General features: G+C 42.7%; 1 protein-coding gene across 1 annotated transcript in view; it reads right to left on the reverse strand.

Moving 5' to 3' along the window:
* Positions 1 to 19951, reverse strand: part of LOC116429544 (disintegrin and metalloproteinase domain-containing protein 10) — a 334086-nt gene that overhangs the window by 294735 nt on the left and 19400 nt on the right. Inside the window, exon 2 of the mRNA XM_076365457.1 lies at positions 6035 to 7723. Coding sequence (XP_076221572.1) covers positions 6035 to 6125 — 91 coding nt within the window. The 5' untranslated portion in view covers positions 6126 to 7723. The remainder of the gene's footprint in view (positions 1 to 6034; positions 7724 to 19951) is intronic.

Below are 19951 nucleotides of genomic sequence, written 5' to 3' on the forward strand. Positions count from 1 at the left end.
GGCGTAAAATTCTCGATTCGGTCTGTGCGGATCGCGGATATTTGTACTGCGAGAAGAGAGTTTCAGGGAGGAGGATCAAATGAGACGTTCGTACTACTTCTACAAGGCGAATGGACATTTTTTTTCTTGTAAACGCGAGTGTAGGCGACTTGAAACGTGTCTCTTCGCGCGAATAACGAATAACTTGGTGAACGATTAAACTACCGAGCAGTTAAATTGACTTTTCGAAATTTCTCTATAGAACCTCCAAGACATTATAGAATTCTAATATTTAACACCTTCCCATACAATTTTCTTTGCGTCTGAACCGAACTAATTTTACAAAACAGTAAAAATAAATTTTACGAAATAGTCTTTTGCTTCTATCTATGCATGAGAACCACTGACTTTCGTTAAGTCTAAGACTGTCCAGCAGTTAAATTGACTTTTTGAAATTTCTCTATAGAACCTCGAAGACATAATTGAATTTTAATACTAACACCTTCCCATACAATTTTCTTTGCATCTAAACCGAACTGATTTTACTATGAACAACTTGCGAGAAACGTGAAGAAATGTTTCATTTATTGTAAATAGATATGAACTTTCAAGCTAACATACTGAAATAGAGAAACAGTCTTTCGCTTCGATCTATACATGAGGAACACTGACTTTCGTCAACACTAAAACTACCGAGTTAAATTGACTTCTTGAAATTGCTATATAGAAATGTTAAGAATGCATCTGTTGACACTTTAACTGATTTATAATTCATATTGCATATTACTAAATCGATCCTTTTAATCATTTCTCCGAGATAGATCCTGTCTTTTTATCACGTTAAAAGCCATGTCAGTCACCGATAACTGACGCTTCCGAATGACTTGAAAACAATCGTCACATGCAAGATAATCAATGTCGAATCAAAATGTTTAATAACGTAACTAAGATGATAATAGTGTAATGCGAAGATGGTAACGCCAAATAGTTTATAATATACTACTTTTCTTTGCTAAAAAGGATAACTGTACAGAAAAATAGTCAAGACTTTCCTAACGCTTAACATGTCAATTGCAAAAAGAAAAAATCAGAAATATATCATTTCGACTCGTCCGGTAGTTTCAGTGCTAACAAACAATGGAACAACGGTTGATTGTTTATCAATTATTCTCATCCAAATAGAGTTTCATTCGTATAATGGCCAACACACATTTCGTTGTGCAGCGGTGCACTTCGCCCCCGAAAGCCTCGAAAGAGCACGGATGCGCGCAGCGTCGCGAAACTTCCGTCATCGCGGTGAACAAATTCGCGGTGTCCGGGGAACAATGGCGGGCGCGAGGTTCTGTCGTTTCGGGTTTAAATATCTCGCGATAAAATGGAGGTTAATCTAGCAGAGTGCAGTATGTAAAAATGACGCATCGGATCCGCGAGCGTGAAAAAGGGACGGCGCGCGAGCGCCGGCGGAAGTAGCGGAGCTTAATTTCGTCTTTTGTCTTCAGCCAGCCGCCTGTATCGCTCTTCCGACGGAGCCGCGTCCGAAATGGCGACCGACGTCGCCGTGGGAACGCATCGCTCTCTAGGCGTAATGAAATTGTTCCGTTTGCCGTCCTAATTGCGCCGGCATTTTTCGCGTAACGCTGCTCTCGTCGCGACGGACGGAGCCGATATTAAATTCTTCCTTCAACGACACTGAACACCGTGACATTCCGACGGAACTGATTAAATATTTACCGGCGACGACCATTGGATTACACGACCGAGCGAATGATATGGCAGGATTCAGTTGAATGATCGGGAATCGATGATTTCCGCGCGAATTAAACGGAGTTAATTATTAAAGGAAATCTGTGTATAGTAATATAGTATATGGTGGTGGTTTACTATTATATGATATTTGAAAATGTGGATCTTTAGTAAAAAGAGAATTAGGAAAACAATAATATATTTAATAAGATAAAGGAAACAATACGGACAACACGTAAAATACACAACACACGACTCTCGCACCAAAAATGTTCTGCTCCGCTGTCGCTCACCAAAAAGTCCTTCTCCACTATCGCTCACCAAAATGTGTCCATGCACGCATTTCCACTCGCTTTTGTCACACACCCCCATTCGCTCTGTCTTTCTCACCCTTGCACCCTTCTCACTGGTATCTTTCGTCCATGGTCAAAACTCACGCAGTCACGTACACACTTTTCTCACGGTTCAGTCGCTCAGTTCCAGACACTCTTCCTCGCATTCTTTCAGCCACTCGAAATTGTCTAAACGCAGTCACACTATTTCCCAAACATCCCGGCGCCGGTCCGTCGCAATATGACCTGGTCGCCCTTACGCACGCACAACAAACCATTCATCCTACAATAAATATTCTCGATACTACAGTAATGACTCTAATACCAGTGTCTTTATGTTCCTTTTGTTATTTCATTAACAGGTGTTCCTAGTTTCTGCAATTGAATATGTGGAAGGTGTCTGAATGCTTAAATTATCGATAAGTTGCAGCATGAAACTGAGGTAGAGATGTTTGGAAAAGTTTCATGAACCGAGAGCTTCGTTACAGTTTTATTTTAACCCTTCGCACTCGAGAGGTGCTCTCAGTCGCCTTTTGACTTGATGAAACAAAATTACAAAGTGTTATATATGTATATATATATATATATATATTATGAAGTTTTACGCAATCTGAATTTAGTAACAGCGAATAAAATGTACTTCTGTTTTCTAAAACGTCATTATTACTATTTTTTTTTTGTCAAGCTACGTAAAACAAATATGTATTTCTAAAACTAATACTTACTTTCCTCTTCAATATTTTCTTTTCCCTTGTCATTATTATTTCTTGTGTCAAGCAATGTGAAAAAATATGTATTTCTAAAACTTATACAAGCTTTTCTCTTGAACATTTTGTTTTCTAAAATGTCATTATTATTTCTTTTGTCAAGCTATGTGAAACAAATATGTATTTCTAAAACATACACCAACTTCTCTCGTCAATATTTTCTTTTCTCTCGTACCGACAGGCTCCGTTAACGCGATTTTCGTTCGCGCAAAACGAACCCACGTGTAAGGGATCTCCGCGTAAATCGAAGGTCAGGTGTATCTTGAAACCCCCGAAGACCACCGACTGCCAGGACAATTAATCTTGCAGATATTACTCGAATACGCTGTCCGACACGCGAGAGTGGCGGCAGACGGCTGTCCACGGTGATTTTTTTCTTCTCGCGCCACTCGGACACGGTCGAAACGGCAACAATGTCGACACGACTCGGTTGGCCTCGCGCGACGTTGAATCCTGATGGACTAATTCCCGAAACGACGGCACGATTACGCGGGCGAAGCCGCGTAACACCGCGGTCGTCGCTTTTGCGAAATCGAGCGTGCATTTCCGCTCGGTACCGCTCGATTTACCGACGCCTCGTGTCTTCATTTTCGCGGCGCTCGATTAAAGTACCTGCCTACCGTTGAAAAAAAGGGGGCTGACAACGTGGTAGATGGTGGGCGGTGTCGTTAAACCAATAGCACAGAAACGGTGGCTGTTTAGTATTCACTTTGCAAACAGCCGGCCGGAGGACGTAGCTGTGCTTCCGTGTGGTATGAGGTCTGACTATAGACCGACTTATACTACTGGCGACGTAGACGATACGCCGTTGAGCCAATGAGGGAAAAGCCAACGAGTATTAACCGCGAAAATCCGGGCGAAACTGTGACAGTGTTTCTATTTGTGTTGTCCGGCTATAGGCGGACTCGTACTACTTACGATGCAGATTTGTTTGAAAACTGTGACTGAGATGGGGAGTGCTTAGACAAATCGGAGATATGGAGTTGAACTACATACGCCGTTTTTCTTGTTTAACACATCCCGTGCCACCGGAAAATTCGGTTGTATCTTGTTTATAAAAGGTACTGATTTTTTAAGTGATAAAGTTACATTCAAACTTCCGCTGACTTTTAGATATTTTCATATTATTTCTTTAGGTCTTTGTTGTTTTGCGATGTGTACTATTCTTTGACACGTGTCTCACTAAAAATTGTGAATCTGTTAAGGAACTGTACTTTGTAAGTAGTGTAAGTATATTTATAGTCAGATTTTATGCTACTTACTAAGAATCAAAATAAATTCTATGGTTTCATTAACTCTTAGCAGCCAAGGGGTTTTCTTGTAATACTCGCCCATAAGATATTCCATTAAAATAAACATTGTTTGTCAGTGCATGATCAACAAACCTATGATGGAATAAGTAGCAATATTTGATAAAGAGAACTGCACTGATGACAAATAAATGAAATGAAAACTAAATTCCTTTCATATACCCATATTGGGATCTTTCATTTTCTATGGCATAAGTGCTATGCCCCCGTAGCGGTACCTTTCGTTCGTTAATGGTTAAATTTTGTATTCGACTATATTAACACATTGCGTACCCGTAACGAGAAATCTCGTTTTTATATAAAGACACTTAGCTATGCAACTTCGGTAATTACCACAGCATTGAAAAAATATAAAATTTAATTCAAATTTATTATCTATTTAAAATACATTACATAACAATATGATACCTGAGTTTTTCTATGTATAGTAACATAAGTTGACCTCAGTGAAAATTGCCATCCGCACAATTCAGTTTTCTGAAAATTAGCCGGTACGCATTGCGTTAGGAATTGCAACGTTACCTTTGGAAAAGTGGAAGCTAATAATTATTAATGTTTAGACCGGGACTCCGGGAGCAACGAAATATTCCGACCAAAAATAGGCTGATTGCTTACAGGGCAGACATTTATTATGAAAAGAACCGAAAGAAGGACGAATAACGGCGAGCGTTCAAGGAGGAAATATGAACATGAAGTGCAGTTATGCATCCGGCAGCAATGTCTGACTATAACCGTGGCCACGCCACGCAGGACGTTGATCGATCGCACGGACAAGATTAAGGAAGGAAAAGCGAAATTTTTTCTCGAGCCCTTAAATCCACGTAATTCGCGTGCGGGATGAAATGCAATATGAAGATTCCGGGCAGGCAGAAGAAAAAACGGAGGAAAAAAGGGGGGAAGAAAGGAAGAAACACCGGGCAACTTTTTCCACATCGGATTACCAACGTCGTGAAATGGAATAACTTTTTCCCCCTCGTTGTTAAGCAGTTATCGTTCGTCTCTTTTATCGCGGACTATTTTAAATTACGGTCTTCGCATCGGCCGTAAAACTACTGCCAACAGCCGGCTAGGGGGCGTCGGAAGTCAGGAGGGGCGGAAGAGGGTGGATGCAGTCCCCTAGTCGGGGTTCCTGTAATTTCGATGAAAAAAGGACTGGCTCGAGGGGGGAAAAAGTTGCAACAAACTTCCGGGTTTCCATTAAACCGCATCACCGAGGCGAACGTACGATCGGTACGTGGAAATGGAACGATGACGCCGGTTCGAGGGACACGAATAACGAAGAATCGTGTGCTCGCATCCTATTTTTCATCCCTAAAACACAGTGGAGTCGGCAGGACTTTCATTCCATCCCCTCGAACCCGGAATCCTCCGAGGGAACGTTCGATAGTCATTTCCAAAGAGCTTTTAAATCTTCCAGTACCTCGGTCTAGAATAACTCAAAGCTTCACTGACAAATCTCAAATGAAACGGTAAATTATAAATTCGTTCCGATGGCGATCGCGAGACGACTAGCATTTACAATTACGTACTGGTAACGAGAAACCCGTTTTTTTATAAAGACACTTAGCTGTGCAACTACAATAATTACCACAGCATTGGAAAATATATAAAATTTGATTCGAATTGATTATCTATTTAAAATACATTACATAACAATATGATATCTGAGTTTCTCTATGTATAGTGATATAAGTTGACCTCAGTGAAAATTGCCACCCGCACAATTCAGTTTTCGGAAAATTAGCCGGTACGCAATGTGTTAAAATGAACGTCCTTTTTATCTTGAATAAACAGTCGAATCTTTCCATTAACAGTAGCAAAACTCTCGAACTAATCAGCTGCTATTCAAGTTCTCATTAATATGAAAGAAAAAGAAAAGTTTGTAAGTAGACAAGCTACTTACCTTTGTGCGGTATTAGCGGCCACGGGTGTAACGGGGAGCCGGCAACCAGCCAGACACATGCCAGCAACACTCCGAACATTTTCACCCCCATCCACTCCGGACAGACAGAAACTTCCCTGCTTGTCCTCTCTCTCCACCCCTTCCTCTTCAACTTCCCCGTTCACGTTGCAGTCCGTTGTTCCCTTCTTCTCTTCCTCTCATGAATCCCTCTGTCTTCCTCTCCCTCCCCCCCTCTCCCTGTTCCTCTTGCCTGCAGCCTCAGCACCGTTGGCTGCCACCCTAGCTCCCCCCTGTTACACTGTCTCTTTAATCTCTCAATTTTCCTTTTTCTTCCGCTCCACTCTTCCAGCGTCCCCCTCCGCCAACCGGATCGTCCACTCTTCCTCGTGAAACTCCCCCGCAACCAACTCCCCCACCTACGGGGAATAAACTCGAGCAACTTCTGGTCAGATCGTGCACCGTGTCCCCGAGCCACGTTATCAAACCGGCACCATCGTGTTACCCCGCCCCAGCTCCAGTTCCTCTTCGAGGCTGGAACTCGGCATAGATCGCATAACCCCCGATCGACTCGAAACAGCCGGGGCCCGGACACTTTCACATGTAAATTACCAACCCCCGACCGACAAACACAGGATTTCGCGTCGACACTCCGCCTCTAACGTCCTCTTTCGTTCGCCAGTTGTACACCAGTGTTCGAGACCGATCTCCGGGCTAAAAGCACGATCATTCCTGTGTTGATCCCCGTAGCGGATCCTGTCGCGTCCAGATTCTACCCCCTCTCTTCACTTCCGTGATCATCTCCCTCTACGGAGGAAGCATTTCAGCGGATACGTGGCTGCTGGCAGCCCGGTCCCCGGTCCAGAAGTAAATTCCACTTCGAGGCGGCGGAGACCGGAAAGAACGGCACGCGAGAGACGGACGCGGGGAGAAGACGCTCCCCGGCAATACGCTCGCCGACTGATTTCACTGGCATCACGGCCGAGTCGCTCCCACCGGCCGCGATTTCGTGCTCGCGCCAGGTGCACCGGGATTAATCAGATCGCCCCGTCCTCATCCCCTTCGAACCGTCGAAGAGGACGCGTCCCGGCATGCTTGGATGCAGCTTTCACCATGGTCGCCCGCGTTAATCTTGTTATCTACATTCGCGCCGGGTATCTCTGAAGAGGATCTCGATGGAGACGCGTCGCCTGTTCAGAGCGTCGGGTTCTTCCTTTTCCTAGGAGCCCGGGCGGAGCAGCTGACTCGGTGAAAGATTTAGAAAGCAGCGCACAGAGAACGGCGTCCAGCGACGAGACACGCGAACGACACAAGAACTTGTTGCTGCCCGGTCCAGGACACTTATTAAAGTTCCCGTGGCCTGAGGCGGGGCCTTGCCTCGCGTTCCTTTCGCGCGGCGACGACGGATATCCTATCTCATCGGCGCAGACAAGGGATAAGCGTCAAAGGGAAGCGACCGCGTCTACCTCCGCAGCAGACCCGCGTCGCGCGACGCTGCGAAACTCAGCCACCCTTCCGCCATACCCTCTTCTCTGCCGCTCCCTTCGCGCTCCCGCCGGTTCTAATGAAATACTCCGCGTGGTTGACTGGTTATTAAAGCAGCGTCCACCGCGTTCAAAGGAGCCGCCGATGATCAACGCCTGGATCCTCCCGGCGAGACGGAATCCTCGCGGCCTTCCTCGGCCTGCGTGCCTGGAAAATCATCCGGAAATCAGGCTCTGCTCGTGGCCACGTTAGCAACGTATTATTCTGATAAGCGATTTTGATGGGGCGATTGAGATGACGATGGAGGTGTGGAAAGTTCAGGGAGGATTCGATACTTTTGAAAGACGATCCTTTTAGGGAAGGTGAGTGTAAGTTAATGTTTTGGAAATGAGTCTTTGCAGAAAATATTTCTAACTATTCAAAGGATTAATATAAGAATTCTTAACACTGAAACTACTGGACGGGTCAAAATGACCTATTTCTGATTTCTCTCTTTCGCAATTATTAACTCTTTGCACTCGAGAGGCGACTCTCATTCGTCAGTTAATTCACTACAGTAAAATTATAAAGATGGACGTTTAACATTAAAATAGCGCTGTTCCTTAATGTGTAATTTCCTGTTAAATTTATTTGAAAACTGTCATCGATCTTTCTTTAGAAAATGTTAAATATTTCTAGTGAAACAACTTTTGAGCGCAAAGGGTTAATAAAATAACAGATGTTTCTCTGGAAAATGATTAGAGAAATTGATTTAATGATAAGCAAACTGAATTGTAAATCTCAATAGATGTATCCTGGAAAATTCCGAAAAATCAATTTTACTGCTCGGTAATTTCATTGTTAAACACTGATGCTTCGTCTTAAATTCTCTTGGAACAAAAGCGCATATAATAGCTGACCTTTAAATGATCTACGAGACCTTCCGATAATATCAGCTTAATTCAACTCCTCGCCTCATGATTTATTTCACGACGCGCTCTGGCAATTACTTAACCCCTTTAATAATAATTCCCCAGCAGCAGAAGGAGTCGCATGCTCATCGAGACTGTTCGGCAATTTATAAAATCCAATTTAATTTTCGTCATACGTGCGGCTCGATGTGATAACGCCGGCAGCTAATTTTAAAATCCACCACTCACAGAATTAAATCTTCGCCCCGTTCCTTGGAATCTCCACTGCTGTTCAAATAGTAATCCCATTTTTCGCTGGTCGCGGAAGGAGGGAACAAAAGGAGGATTATTTTATCTTCGGGGAGGACGAATAAAATTAATATTCGACTGCAATCGACAACACGTTGACGCGAATGCGCGCGACAACGGTCCGGTATGTGCCGCGGGAACTTCCCGGCTATTTTACTCGGCACGTCTACGCACGAGCGCGCTTTAATTGCATCCGCGCAGCGATTTGCAAGTTTATCGAACGGCGTCCGTGGTCCCGCGTAAGTATTGGAAGTATTTAGCGAAGTTGCGTTTTTAATTGCATGCAAATAAAATTCCCCACCCCTAATGACTGGCGGAAAGAGAGGAAAACGAGAGAAAGAGAGAGAGAGAGAGAGAGAGAGAGATCTCGTTTAAAAGTGTTCCGTAGCACGGCGTTCTCTCCGGCCAGTTACCTTCGGCAAAGTTTCTAACGAACGACGAGGAGACACGCTTTACATCGAACTGCATGGAAATTTCATCGATAAGAAGGGAAAGGAAGTCAGAGAAATAACAATTTATTTCGCGAGTCGCCGGAGCACGGCGCACCCGGCTCCGTTTTAAATGGAAATGCAAGGAATTAGATCGTTGCGAAAGCTTATTGTTCCACCCGTGTTTATTACACTCTAATCCCGTTTCATTAATTAGTCGCGCAACGAACGCTAACTATTTCATCGCTTACATTTCCTCGCGTTACTCCGGCGGAAGCGGGATCCAATTAAACGAACGATTCATCTTCGTCCGAGACAATGCGGGGCTCCTCTCTCTCTATCCATCTATTTTTGCTTTTAATTTGCGGGAGAAACATTTACTCTCGACATGTTGCGGAATCACGAAATTATTGAACTCAGTCGCGATTGAATCGGCCGATCCCGTAGTTTCATTTGGTATAATTATTTTAACCTGTTTGTTTCGTTTACTCTGAACTTTTCATGCGTGGCGGGATATACTTGAATACCTCGAAAAGTTCAAGTCACTTATAATCGTGCTGTTTAATCTTTAGCAATCCTATGTAGAGTCAGACTCGACATTCTATTTTATTGCAACCTCTGCCTGCTTTAATCATTTTTCAATATTTATTTGTAGTATCACGATTGTACCATTTAAATGTAACATTTCAATGACTGCCAAATATTCTTGAATAAATAAATGGAGCGTCATATTAAGCTGTAATTGAATGAACTAACGTCGACGTGAACCTCAAAGTGAGAAACCAAGGGCACTTCGGACCGCAAAGGGTTAATATTTTATTGGAAGTTCTTCATCCAGTTGGCAATGCTACGAGTTAACGGTAAATACGTGAGTAAATGAAAATTTGTACAAGTAAAACACATTGTAGGGAATTCTGTACAGCTTTCGTTGTTTTCATCGTTAAAATCGTGCGCCTCGAAGTTACAAGCTGCAATATTTAACGTTGCAATATTTCCGAATAGATTTGTTGTTTTCGAAACACGAATTGACGTACCGGTATTCGGAATGTACCATATAATGTACAAGTATTCGAAAGAGAGATTCGATGCAATTTTATAAAAGATTCGCGAGAACATAGCAAAATATTGACTACAATGAGGGTGATAACTGACGCTTCTAAATTGATTAAGATCAATTATAATACATAAGACGACCGACGTCGAATAAAAGTGTTTAACCTTTGCACTCCAAAAGTACTTCACCAGAAATATTCGCCATTTTCTGATGAGGCAGACATGTTTTGACAGCAATTTAACGAAACAGTGCACATAGATTAAAGAGCACACTTTGTTTTATTCAATATTCCATATATTGCTACATTATACGAAGCTTAACCCTTTTCGCTCAAAAATTTCTCACTAGAAATATTCAACATTTTCTGGTCAAATATAAACGATACTCTTTGACTCTAACTAATGCGAAAACGCAGGTACACTAAGGAACAACGCTGTTTTATTTCAATATTTCCCATACCGATGCTTTGTACACAGTTTAATATCATACGTAGGACTTTATAATTCTACTATATCCAATCAAAGGGTTAGATATTAAATTTTACAATTTGGTATGTGCTAAAGCAAGTGACCACTGAGAGTGAAAAAGCTTAATAACGTAAGTTTATAACAGTATAATACAAAAATGTGAAATAATAATTGTTCCCATTTCGTTGCTATGAAAAAATAAGTGCTCCATAAAACGATCAAACTGCTCGTTGCAATTAACACGTGAAAAATATGAAACATAGTTACCTAGATACCAGCATGAGGGTTAATGATAACGTTCCGTTCGCAACGCGGTGGAGGAGCGAATTTAACTGTGCACGATACGGTGTGGGAAGAAAAGTCTTCGCGGCCCGAGCGCGCCGCGATAATAGTCTTATTTTCGGTGCAACGGAACCGTGTTTGTCTCCTAAAGATAAGAAAACAGAAGAACGTCGCCGGCGATAAGAGCACCGCCGCCGCCTTCCGCGAAATAACAAACAAAGCTGGAAGCCACCGCCGTGAACGCTGGAGAATAGAAACGAAATACCATTAACAGGCCGCATTGGCGATCACTCGGCCGAAAACATTACGCAAATACCGCTGTGAATGCGTGGGACGCGATAGCATGATACCGCGGGGCCGTTTGTCGTTGCACGGCACAGAAATATGGCCGCGGAGAGAGAAAAATAGAGCCGGAGTCTGGAAAGAATACAAACGGAATAGCCCAGGGTTGATACGAACGCAATCTATGAAGTGGATGCTAGGTTTAAACGGGTGTATCCTGGATTATAGAGTCAATGGAAAAAGAACAGACGCGAGAATCACGGTTGGATAGTGATCATCGAAGTTTGAACAGAAGGCGAAGAAAAGGGGGGAGGCCGCACCATTGTGAAAGGAATGGCAGTGCAGCCAAATAAAGCACGATGAAACCTCTGCATATCGACAGGTTCGCGTACGATTTATTTGTTTCGCTGAGAACGCCAAAGGAGATAGTTTAATGGCGCAGATAAAATAAACCCATGAGAAAATATGGATATGAGAAGTGGGATTATGGAAAAAGAACTGTCAGTTGCGCGGAAATGCTCGAGAATATTATAGTGTTGCTATAGTATAGATAATGAAAAGGTGGATCTTGAGTAATCGAGAGCTAGGGTTAAATATATGTATTCAATAAAGTATGGAAACAACACGTAAAAAGTACAACTCAATGCCACAGAGGCCAACACACGACTCTGCTCCCGCAACTCTCTAACAGACATTCTCTCCTCCACAAGCGTTCTTCTCACTCGCACTCATCATAAACAATCGGATGCGCCCCTGGAAAGCTGGCCCTGCAATCTTGGGTCCGCGACGTTGCGCAGGCCACTTTCCCTCGACCGTTTTACAGCCTGTCCTTCACTCACACTCATTCTTACATTCATAGTGGTCTGTATTGTGAGTAGGAATAGTTAATCGTGACGAACTGATTAAACGTATGACGTATTTAATGTAAGATATGCATGTACTAGGTTTCACCACACTACGTGTTACGCTATGAATCGCCCTTTATCTTGCTCTGAACTCTATCACACACACAATTTTTCCGAAAGAAACACACGCGCTCTTCGCCCGATTTCTGAAACTAAAACATCCAAAGCATCGTCCCAAACACTTCAACAGGCATACAGTTCCACACGATACTCACACGTTCACACACAACGCATATACACTCGGCCACTCTACAGTGGTTACGAAAGAATGAAGAGAAAGAAACTTAAAAACAATTCATCCCTCTCTATAACACATACAGACGATCCAATTAACCCTTTGCACTCGAGAGGTGACTCAAAGTCACCACCTGATTTGATATAGTAAACCTATAAGATCACATATAATATTAAGTTTTGTATAATGCATTGATATGTGAAATATTGGAATAAAACAGCTTTGTTTCTCGATTTATGTATGTTTTCTCATTGATCGGTATCAAATAACGTCGTCCATATTTTACCGGAAAACGTTGAATGCTTCTAATGGGAAATTTTCGAGCGCAAAGGATTAAGTCTAAAGGTGTATCAGTAGAAATAGTCAATAATACAGACTACGTCAGGTAGCCGGAAACAAGCGACAAAGCTTCGATTCGGCTTCGTTCCTTTTTTCGTTGCCTGCCAACGAGGAACTCGCCCCTTCGTATTTCCATTTCTACTTCCCGAAACCGATTGCGAAGTGATTTGTAGCCGTAGCGGCGCGCGGACCGGCCGCCGCGGCTTGATTGTATTTAACCGGGCGACTACAATCGGCCGAGTTGTACTTCACTAAGCGAGTTACTGAATTTTAATTGCAAAGCTTCCCCGCTTGTTTTCGTTGCCCCCTTATCGTGTTTTCGCTATTTATCACCTCGTAGAGCTCTCCCGCGCGAACCGTCGGGTTCCATTCGCGTCTTCTTCCCCGGTCACGCGCGCCCCTCCGTTCTTTTTCGGTTTGTATGCCGATTAACATAGCTCTCCGGACGGGACGCGATTAACAAGTTAATTAACCGTTCACGATACTCGCCGCCGGTCGCGGCGACCGCCGCCTAACTCTGTCTACGAGTAGCCTTGTTTTTTTCCGTCGCTCGACTCCGGCCGGGTGGCCTTGTCGGGTGTGTTGCATTTAATTATCGTTAAGGGGAAGCCCGCAACACGTCGACGAAACGTTGCTGAATTTATTGCCGGGCCGGGAAACCGTAAAAATATCCGGCGACCGCCTTTGTGCCGTTGATGCAAAAGTAACGGCTCGCTTTCTTGCAATTAACGCCGCAAACGCGGCGACAAAAAGCCAAACGGAAGAACCTGTTAATCTCTTTTGTCCGCAGAGCGTTCCGTTGCTCTAACACCCCTCGCGCTGCTCACGATCCCCTTTGAACGAATTTCGTTAGCCTGTTTTTTACATTGATTCCGCTACGACGAGATTCTATTAACCGGAGAAAAACTCGACGCCGGCGCTGTTCTAAATATCTGCGCGCCGTCGCGATTCAAGGCGGCTGGGCTTTTTGGAGCTTGTAACGAGGGAATTCTATGAGATTTGTGGACTATTTATATTTGTTTTTGTTTGGTGCGATACGGCAGCTTGAAATTCTACGATTTAACGCTAAGGTTATCAGCGGTTACATTGACATTTGAAATGTCTGTATAGAAACTCTAAGAGTGTCTATTGAAACTAATAGATTTACGATTCAGTTCGCGTATCGGAAAATCTTTAATGATTCCCCGGAGAAACGCCTGTTATCTTTTTAATAGTTCGCAAGAAATCAGGAGTGAATCATTTTGTCTAATAATTTAATGTCAATAACGTGTAATAAATCAAAGTAATCGTACAAGTCAACCGAAGTTTAGTTTCACGTTTACTTTTAATTTCGTAACTATTCATTTTACTATTCAGTTTGCGTATCACTAAATCAAGTTCCTCAATGCTTCCTCCGAGAAACATCTGTTATCTTTTTATAGGTACAAAAGGAAAAATCAGGAATGGGTCAATTTGCCCTGTCTAACAATTTAACGTCAATAACCTGTAATAAATCAAAGTAATCGCACGAGTCAACCAAAAACAAGTTTAGCTCCACTCTTATCTCCAATAACTCCGACGCCCCACTCTGAATACCTCCGCTATTTCTACTTCCAATATCTACTCCCTCGAATATTTCCAGCAGCAATGTTTAAAGTTCCAACGTCTCTTCCAATATTCACCAGTTCCAGCGCTTCCGCTTCCAACTAAGCAAAGTCAATTACCCCCGAAATCCAGCCCTTTCAGCGACAGACCTCCTGGAGACACTGTTCATTTATCAAAGCTTACATTCAGAGAGAGACGAGAGCGTCGCGATTCCCTGGTGAATCGACAGGTACGTCTCGATCTAGCGCTTTGTCGGCCCCGCGGCCGAAAAATAGACGTCGTTCGGATGGAGGAAGAAGAGTACGTGGGTACACTAAGAGAGAAACGAGAAGGGGTGGATGGTTTCTTGTTTCTTTCTTTCGCCGATGTCGTCTCCGGTATCTCTTTTCCGGTGAAAGCTCGACTTTGTCGGACGGGCGTCGATCGCGATAGGAAGTGGTGGCCGGGGCTTGAAGAGAGCGCGCGGCCAAAGGACCGAGCGCGACAATAAGGCGCTTTTCACGCGGTCCACTTTAGTGGACGCCACTTGGCGGTTCACGGCTTCCCTGCCTCCTTTTATACGGGCCACTTCGCCGGCGTCGGCCGCCACTGAATGCGGACCGTTCGCTCGTAAAACCCGCTCGCCGAACAAATAGCGTTCATTTTATTGCTTACACATCCCGCGGAAACGTGCGCCGCGCGTCGACTAGTCGAACGTCCGACCTACTTTTTACTTTCTAATCGCCTGTCGCCGATTCCGAACGCCGCCGGCAGCCGCGGAATCACGCGAACGGGGCAGTTCTTGCGAAACTATTTAATTATTCGCCTCGACGAACGCGACCGTTCAGCTCCACCGAGAAGATTGATCACGGTGTATCCCCCGGTTAATGGTAAACGTGCAATTGGAACATGAGAATGTTATTCCACGCGAGGTTACATTGATCAGAATTAATATAGCAGAGTTCACGATTCCCATGGGAACGGATGGACTTTAATGAATCGACGTAATTAATTAAACGCGGATTGTGTGTTATTGATAAAATGCTTGAAACGAAAACTACGCGCCGGCCAATTTACTACGTGCGAGTTTTAATTGGAGCGTCGCTCGGTGCCCGCGACAATTAAAGAGAAGTAATGAATTAGTGCGCCGTGTTTCGTTGCAATTTCGTGATTACTTGCTCGAGCCGCGATTACCGGGGCCGATCAGATATTTCTAGGTTGTCGCGCGGCGGGAAATTGTCGGAAGGAGGATGAAAGACGCGACGAGGTTTGTCTCCAATCGAAAATATAAATTGCCTGTCGTCTCTGAACAGATTTCACTCAAGATTCCCGAGTTAAGCAGACGAAAACGACGAGAAACTTACCGGCGCGCGATAAAACGCGGTCGCTGCTCCGCGCAGGAAAGCAGTGCACGGCTCGCTCGAAATAAAATTTAAGGATTTAAGGCTCGAGAAGGACGGAGTCGCTTTGAAAATATTATATCCTCCGCGGGGCGGAATTGTTCCGACGAACGGGCGAGCGGCCGGGACCGACGACTTAAAAGTTTGACGAAGAATCAAAGTCCCTCGGGTGTGTCACGTCGCCAGACAGGCTAGAAATTGTGAAGTTTGAGCGCGGCGCAGCCCCGGGGCTCTTCCGGTCCGCATTCCGTGAACGTTCCGTGAACGTTCCGCGAGCGTCGCAAAGTCAACCGATCGTTCACCACCGTGACGTTGTCAATTACTCGTGAAAATCGTCTAGGGTCGGTTTCATAGTGATCACAACATCAACTGCTTTGTTTGCCTTCCTCGTGGGAGTCGATCCTCGATTTCGCGAATTTATTAGCTTTTCGAAATTCGAAACAGAACGATTTGATGAATGTTACGTTGTAGCACGTTGTCTCGATCGGAGAATGACACAGGAGTTGTTGCTAACCCTTTGCGGTCCATTGATTTTATTAAAGTGTTAGTAGGCAGGTCCAAGTTAATTTATAGAACGAAATAAGTCAGTTTGAATAAATGAAAAAAATACAATTGTAATGAATGCATTAATTTATGAAAACAAATTATAATTTTAAATTAGTTAACGTATGGTATCTTTTAAAACAATTTCCTACGTGAATTGCAATTGCAAGGACCGTTATAAATATGTCAATGGAATATGCCCAGTGGTATTGGACAGTGGACCTCAAAAGGATTAAAGAAGCACTTTATTATAACTACACAGGTTCTGAGGATTTTAGTAGAATGTTCGATTTCGCAACGTTTGCGAAAATAGCACGTTTGTGGAGTTGTCTTTAGAAAGGTTTCGTAGCGTTCTATCTGGTTCCCGTAGCGTCATGTAAACTTACCTTTTTTGGAATTGGTCAGTTGCATTTTTAGGTGAAGGAAAGTTGTACTTTATCATTGGTCGAAGGTGTGTCTATTTCGCCTCTCAAAGTGGGAAATTGTCAAAAGTCTAGGTTCGTTTCGTCATCGTCGTGATTTATAACTATTTGTTTGGTCTGTACGGTTACTGGTCTTTACGGTCGCAGCAAAAAAAAATTAGGAAGATTTCAGAGTACTCGCGCACCTGGTCTGTAATTACGGGACTATCTTAAGTCGCTTCGCTGTCGATTGGTTTATGATTCGGGACGAGTGCGTCGAACGTAGCAATGAAATTATATAGATCAAGGAATAATCGAGTGTTTTATCAAATCTGACGAAATTGGATGAATAGAGATAGCACGTTGGTCAAGTTACATAACAGTAAAACTACCATACGAGTCAAAATAACCTGATTCCTCCTTTTTTCAATTATTGACCGTTTTCACTCGGAAGTTTCTCACTAGAGATATTTAATATTTTTTGACGAGGTGAAGACGACATTCTTCGAAATTAACTCGAAGGGAAATTGAGGAACAAAGCAAATTACAAGAAAATAATTATGACTTGGAAGATAATTGATTTCGAATACGAATTTTTGGTAACGTAAATAACCAGATAATAGGGTAATATAAGAATTTTCATATCAAAGAATTAATCATTCTTGCTTTGGATCTTTGCTATGGAAAGGACAAGTGATACATAAAACGCTCATGTTTCTCGTGGCAGTCAACGTATTAACAGATTTTATAGGTTTACCGTGTCAAATCAAGTGGTGACTGAGAGCCACCTCCCGAGTGCAAAAGGTTAAAAAGGTAACAGATATTTCCTTGAAGAATCATTAAAGAAATTGATCTATTAATACGCAAACTGAATTGTAAATCAATTAAAGTCTCGATAGATTCACCCTTGAAGTTGCTCTACAATTTCAAAAAGTCACTTTAACTGTTCGGTAGGTTTAGTGTTAGAGATAATTGCAATAGGAAAAGTGATGTCGAGTGAAAGTAGTTAGTAACGTAAGTACTTTACGCCGTTTGTCTTTGTTACGAAGGAATGATTAACACTAGAACTACCGAGTAATTAAATTGTCTTTTTGAAATTATTCTGTTGAAACCTCAGCGCAATTATTGAGACTTCAGTTAGTTTGCAATTCAGTTTGTGTTCTGCTAAACCAGTTGCTCTAGTACTTTTTCAGAGAAGCATCTGTCATCTGTTAAATAACTGGAAAAAATGAACTCAGGAATAGGTCACTTTGACTCACCCGGTAGTTCTAGTGTTAATATAAAACACTTGAATCGCTTTCACCTGTGAATGGCTCGAATTACCATCGATTGTCAATCAATCATCGCTTCATCCAGTGTATTAGGTAGAGTAGAAGGAATAGATTGAAATTTAACTTCGCAGCGAAGCAGATAAGACCGGAAATAGAATTGAGGTTTCGTTTACCGAAACTCGCCGGAAGTTTGAATAAGTGAAAATTTCTTCGAGAATTAAGTAAGCCAGACCGCCGCCGTCCATCAGCCGCTACGGCAGCGATGTTTCTAGTAATTCGATAACCCGCATCGGCGGAAGTTTAATTGCAACCATAACTGGATCCGAACTTCGTAAGTCGAGCCTTTTTGCCAGCCGTTAATCTCATCGGATTCGAAGATGTCCGAGGGAAATAAAACTCCGAAATATTCGAAAATTCGAGAATCTAACGAAAATATATGTGTTTATAATTATATTGGGTTGATAAGAAAGTAGTTACGGTGTTTTAGCGTGAAATGACTCAATTTTTAATTTTATTCTTTATTTTTTTCAGTTGTAAACAAAACTACACGGAATTTGTTTCTATAGTAATCTAAAAGTGTCAAGTACCTGTCAAATTACTGTCAAATAATGTCAACTACCGAATCTCAAAAGAAAGAAATTATAACATTGACGGAAGAATAACAAAAGGGACATAACGCTTTCTATTTGTGCAAAATTACTTTCTTGTCACCCCAATAAAAGTGATCCAAGTCATACATCTTTTTTTTCATTTAGTTTAACATAATGTGATGTGACATCACTGACAAACTCATTTTGTTCAATTCTAACTTAGACCACTTTCATAATTATGGACACATATATACATATCACTCAGTTCTTATAAGCTGAAATCATGTTATCTCTTTTTCCTCAATTGTAGCACTATGAATCAAACATAAACATAAAGAAACATAGAAGTATCCTTTTCTAGCAAAATTTATTAATACATTCGCTAGCAGCGCTTACTTCGCTGACGGTCTCCTCAATATTTCCTTCAATCCAATAAATCTAAACAAACCATTACAAAAATGAAACTGAAACGAGTCATTGAGTTCCTAAATATAACGTCATAGTTTATAATTTCTAATAACAATTTCTATAGAATTCATTTCATGTTCATCATATAAAATATAGGATTACAGCCATCGCAAATATGTGACGCTAGTAGCAAACGTGTTAACCCTTTGCACTCGAGAGGTGAGTCTCAGTCACCACTTGATTTGATGCAGTAAAACTATAAAATTTGATACTTAATATTGAACTATGTATAATGCATCGATGTGTGAAATATTGGGATCAAAAAGCTTTGTTTCTCAATTTACTTGTGATTTCTCTTTGAGTTTCTTTAAAAAAACATCGTCTTAGTCTAGTTAGAAAATATATCATGCGAAATACTTCCGAGTGCAAACGTGTTAATAACAAATTAATCATAACGAGCGTAATTCCGAACATAATCGCAGAACAAGGGTTCAAACTTCTACCACCCTGTAGCGATCATCGCAATTAGCAAAAGGGCCAATTCGTTCCGATGCCAAGTCCGAGATAAATCGAATAATTCATTTCGTAAATACCGTCCGCGCGGCGATTCTCAAGAATGCGATACACAATTGGCGCGCGCGTCCGTGCTGCCGTAATTAGAGCGCGTTAGCCCCGAAGCGAGAACACGTTCTCTCATTACGGCCGATAGAGGATTTTATAAATTCCCTTGGCCTGGTAACGGGAGACGATCCGCCCCCGGAAAATTAGGAAATATTCGCGACCGATGTTGGGAAATAATAAATTTAACGAGGCCGGGGCCGCGGTGGGACTCCGGGAAACGGCTGAGATAAATAAAAGCGACGGAAGAGCAGGAAGAAAGGGGCTGGGAACTCCCGGCGCGGTTTTCAGCGGTGGATTTTTTCATTTCAAAGAGTCGCGAGGGAAAATACACTTTTTCTTTCGGCCGGGATCGTTAAGGAATTACCGGGCGGCTCGATTAACCCTCGGGAAACGGATGGCCCGGAATGAACGCGGCGGACGAATGCGAAGTCATCCCGAGCCCCGGCA

This window comes from Nomia melanderi, chromosome 1 (genome assembly GCF_051020985.1).
Source record: "Nomia melanderi isolate GNS246 chromosome 1, iyNomMela1, whole genome shotgun sequence".
Lineage (NCBI taxonomy): Eukaryota > Metazoa > Arthropoda > Insecta > Hymenoptera > Halictidae > Nomia > Nomia melanderi.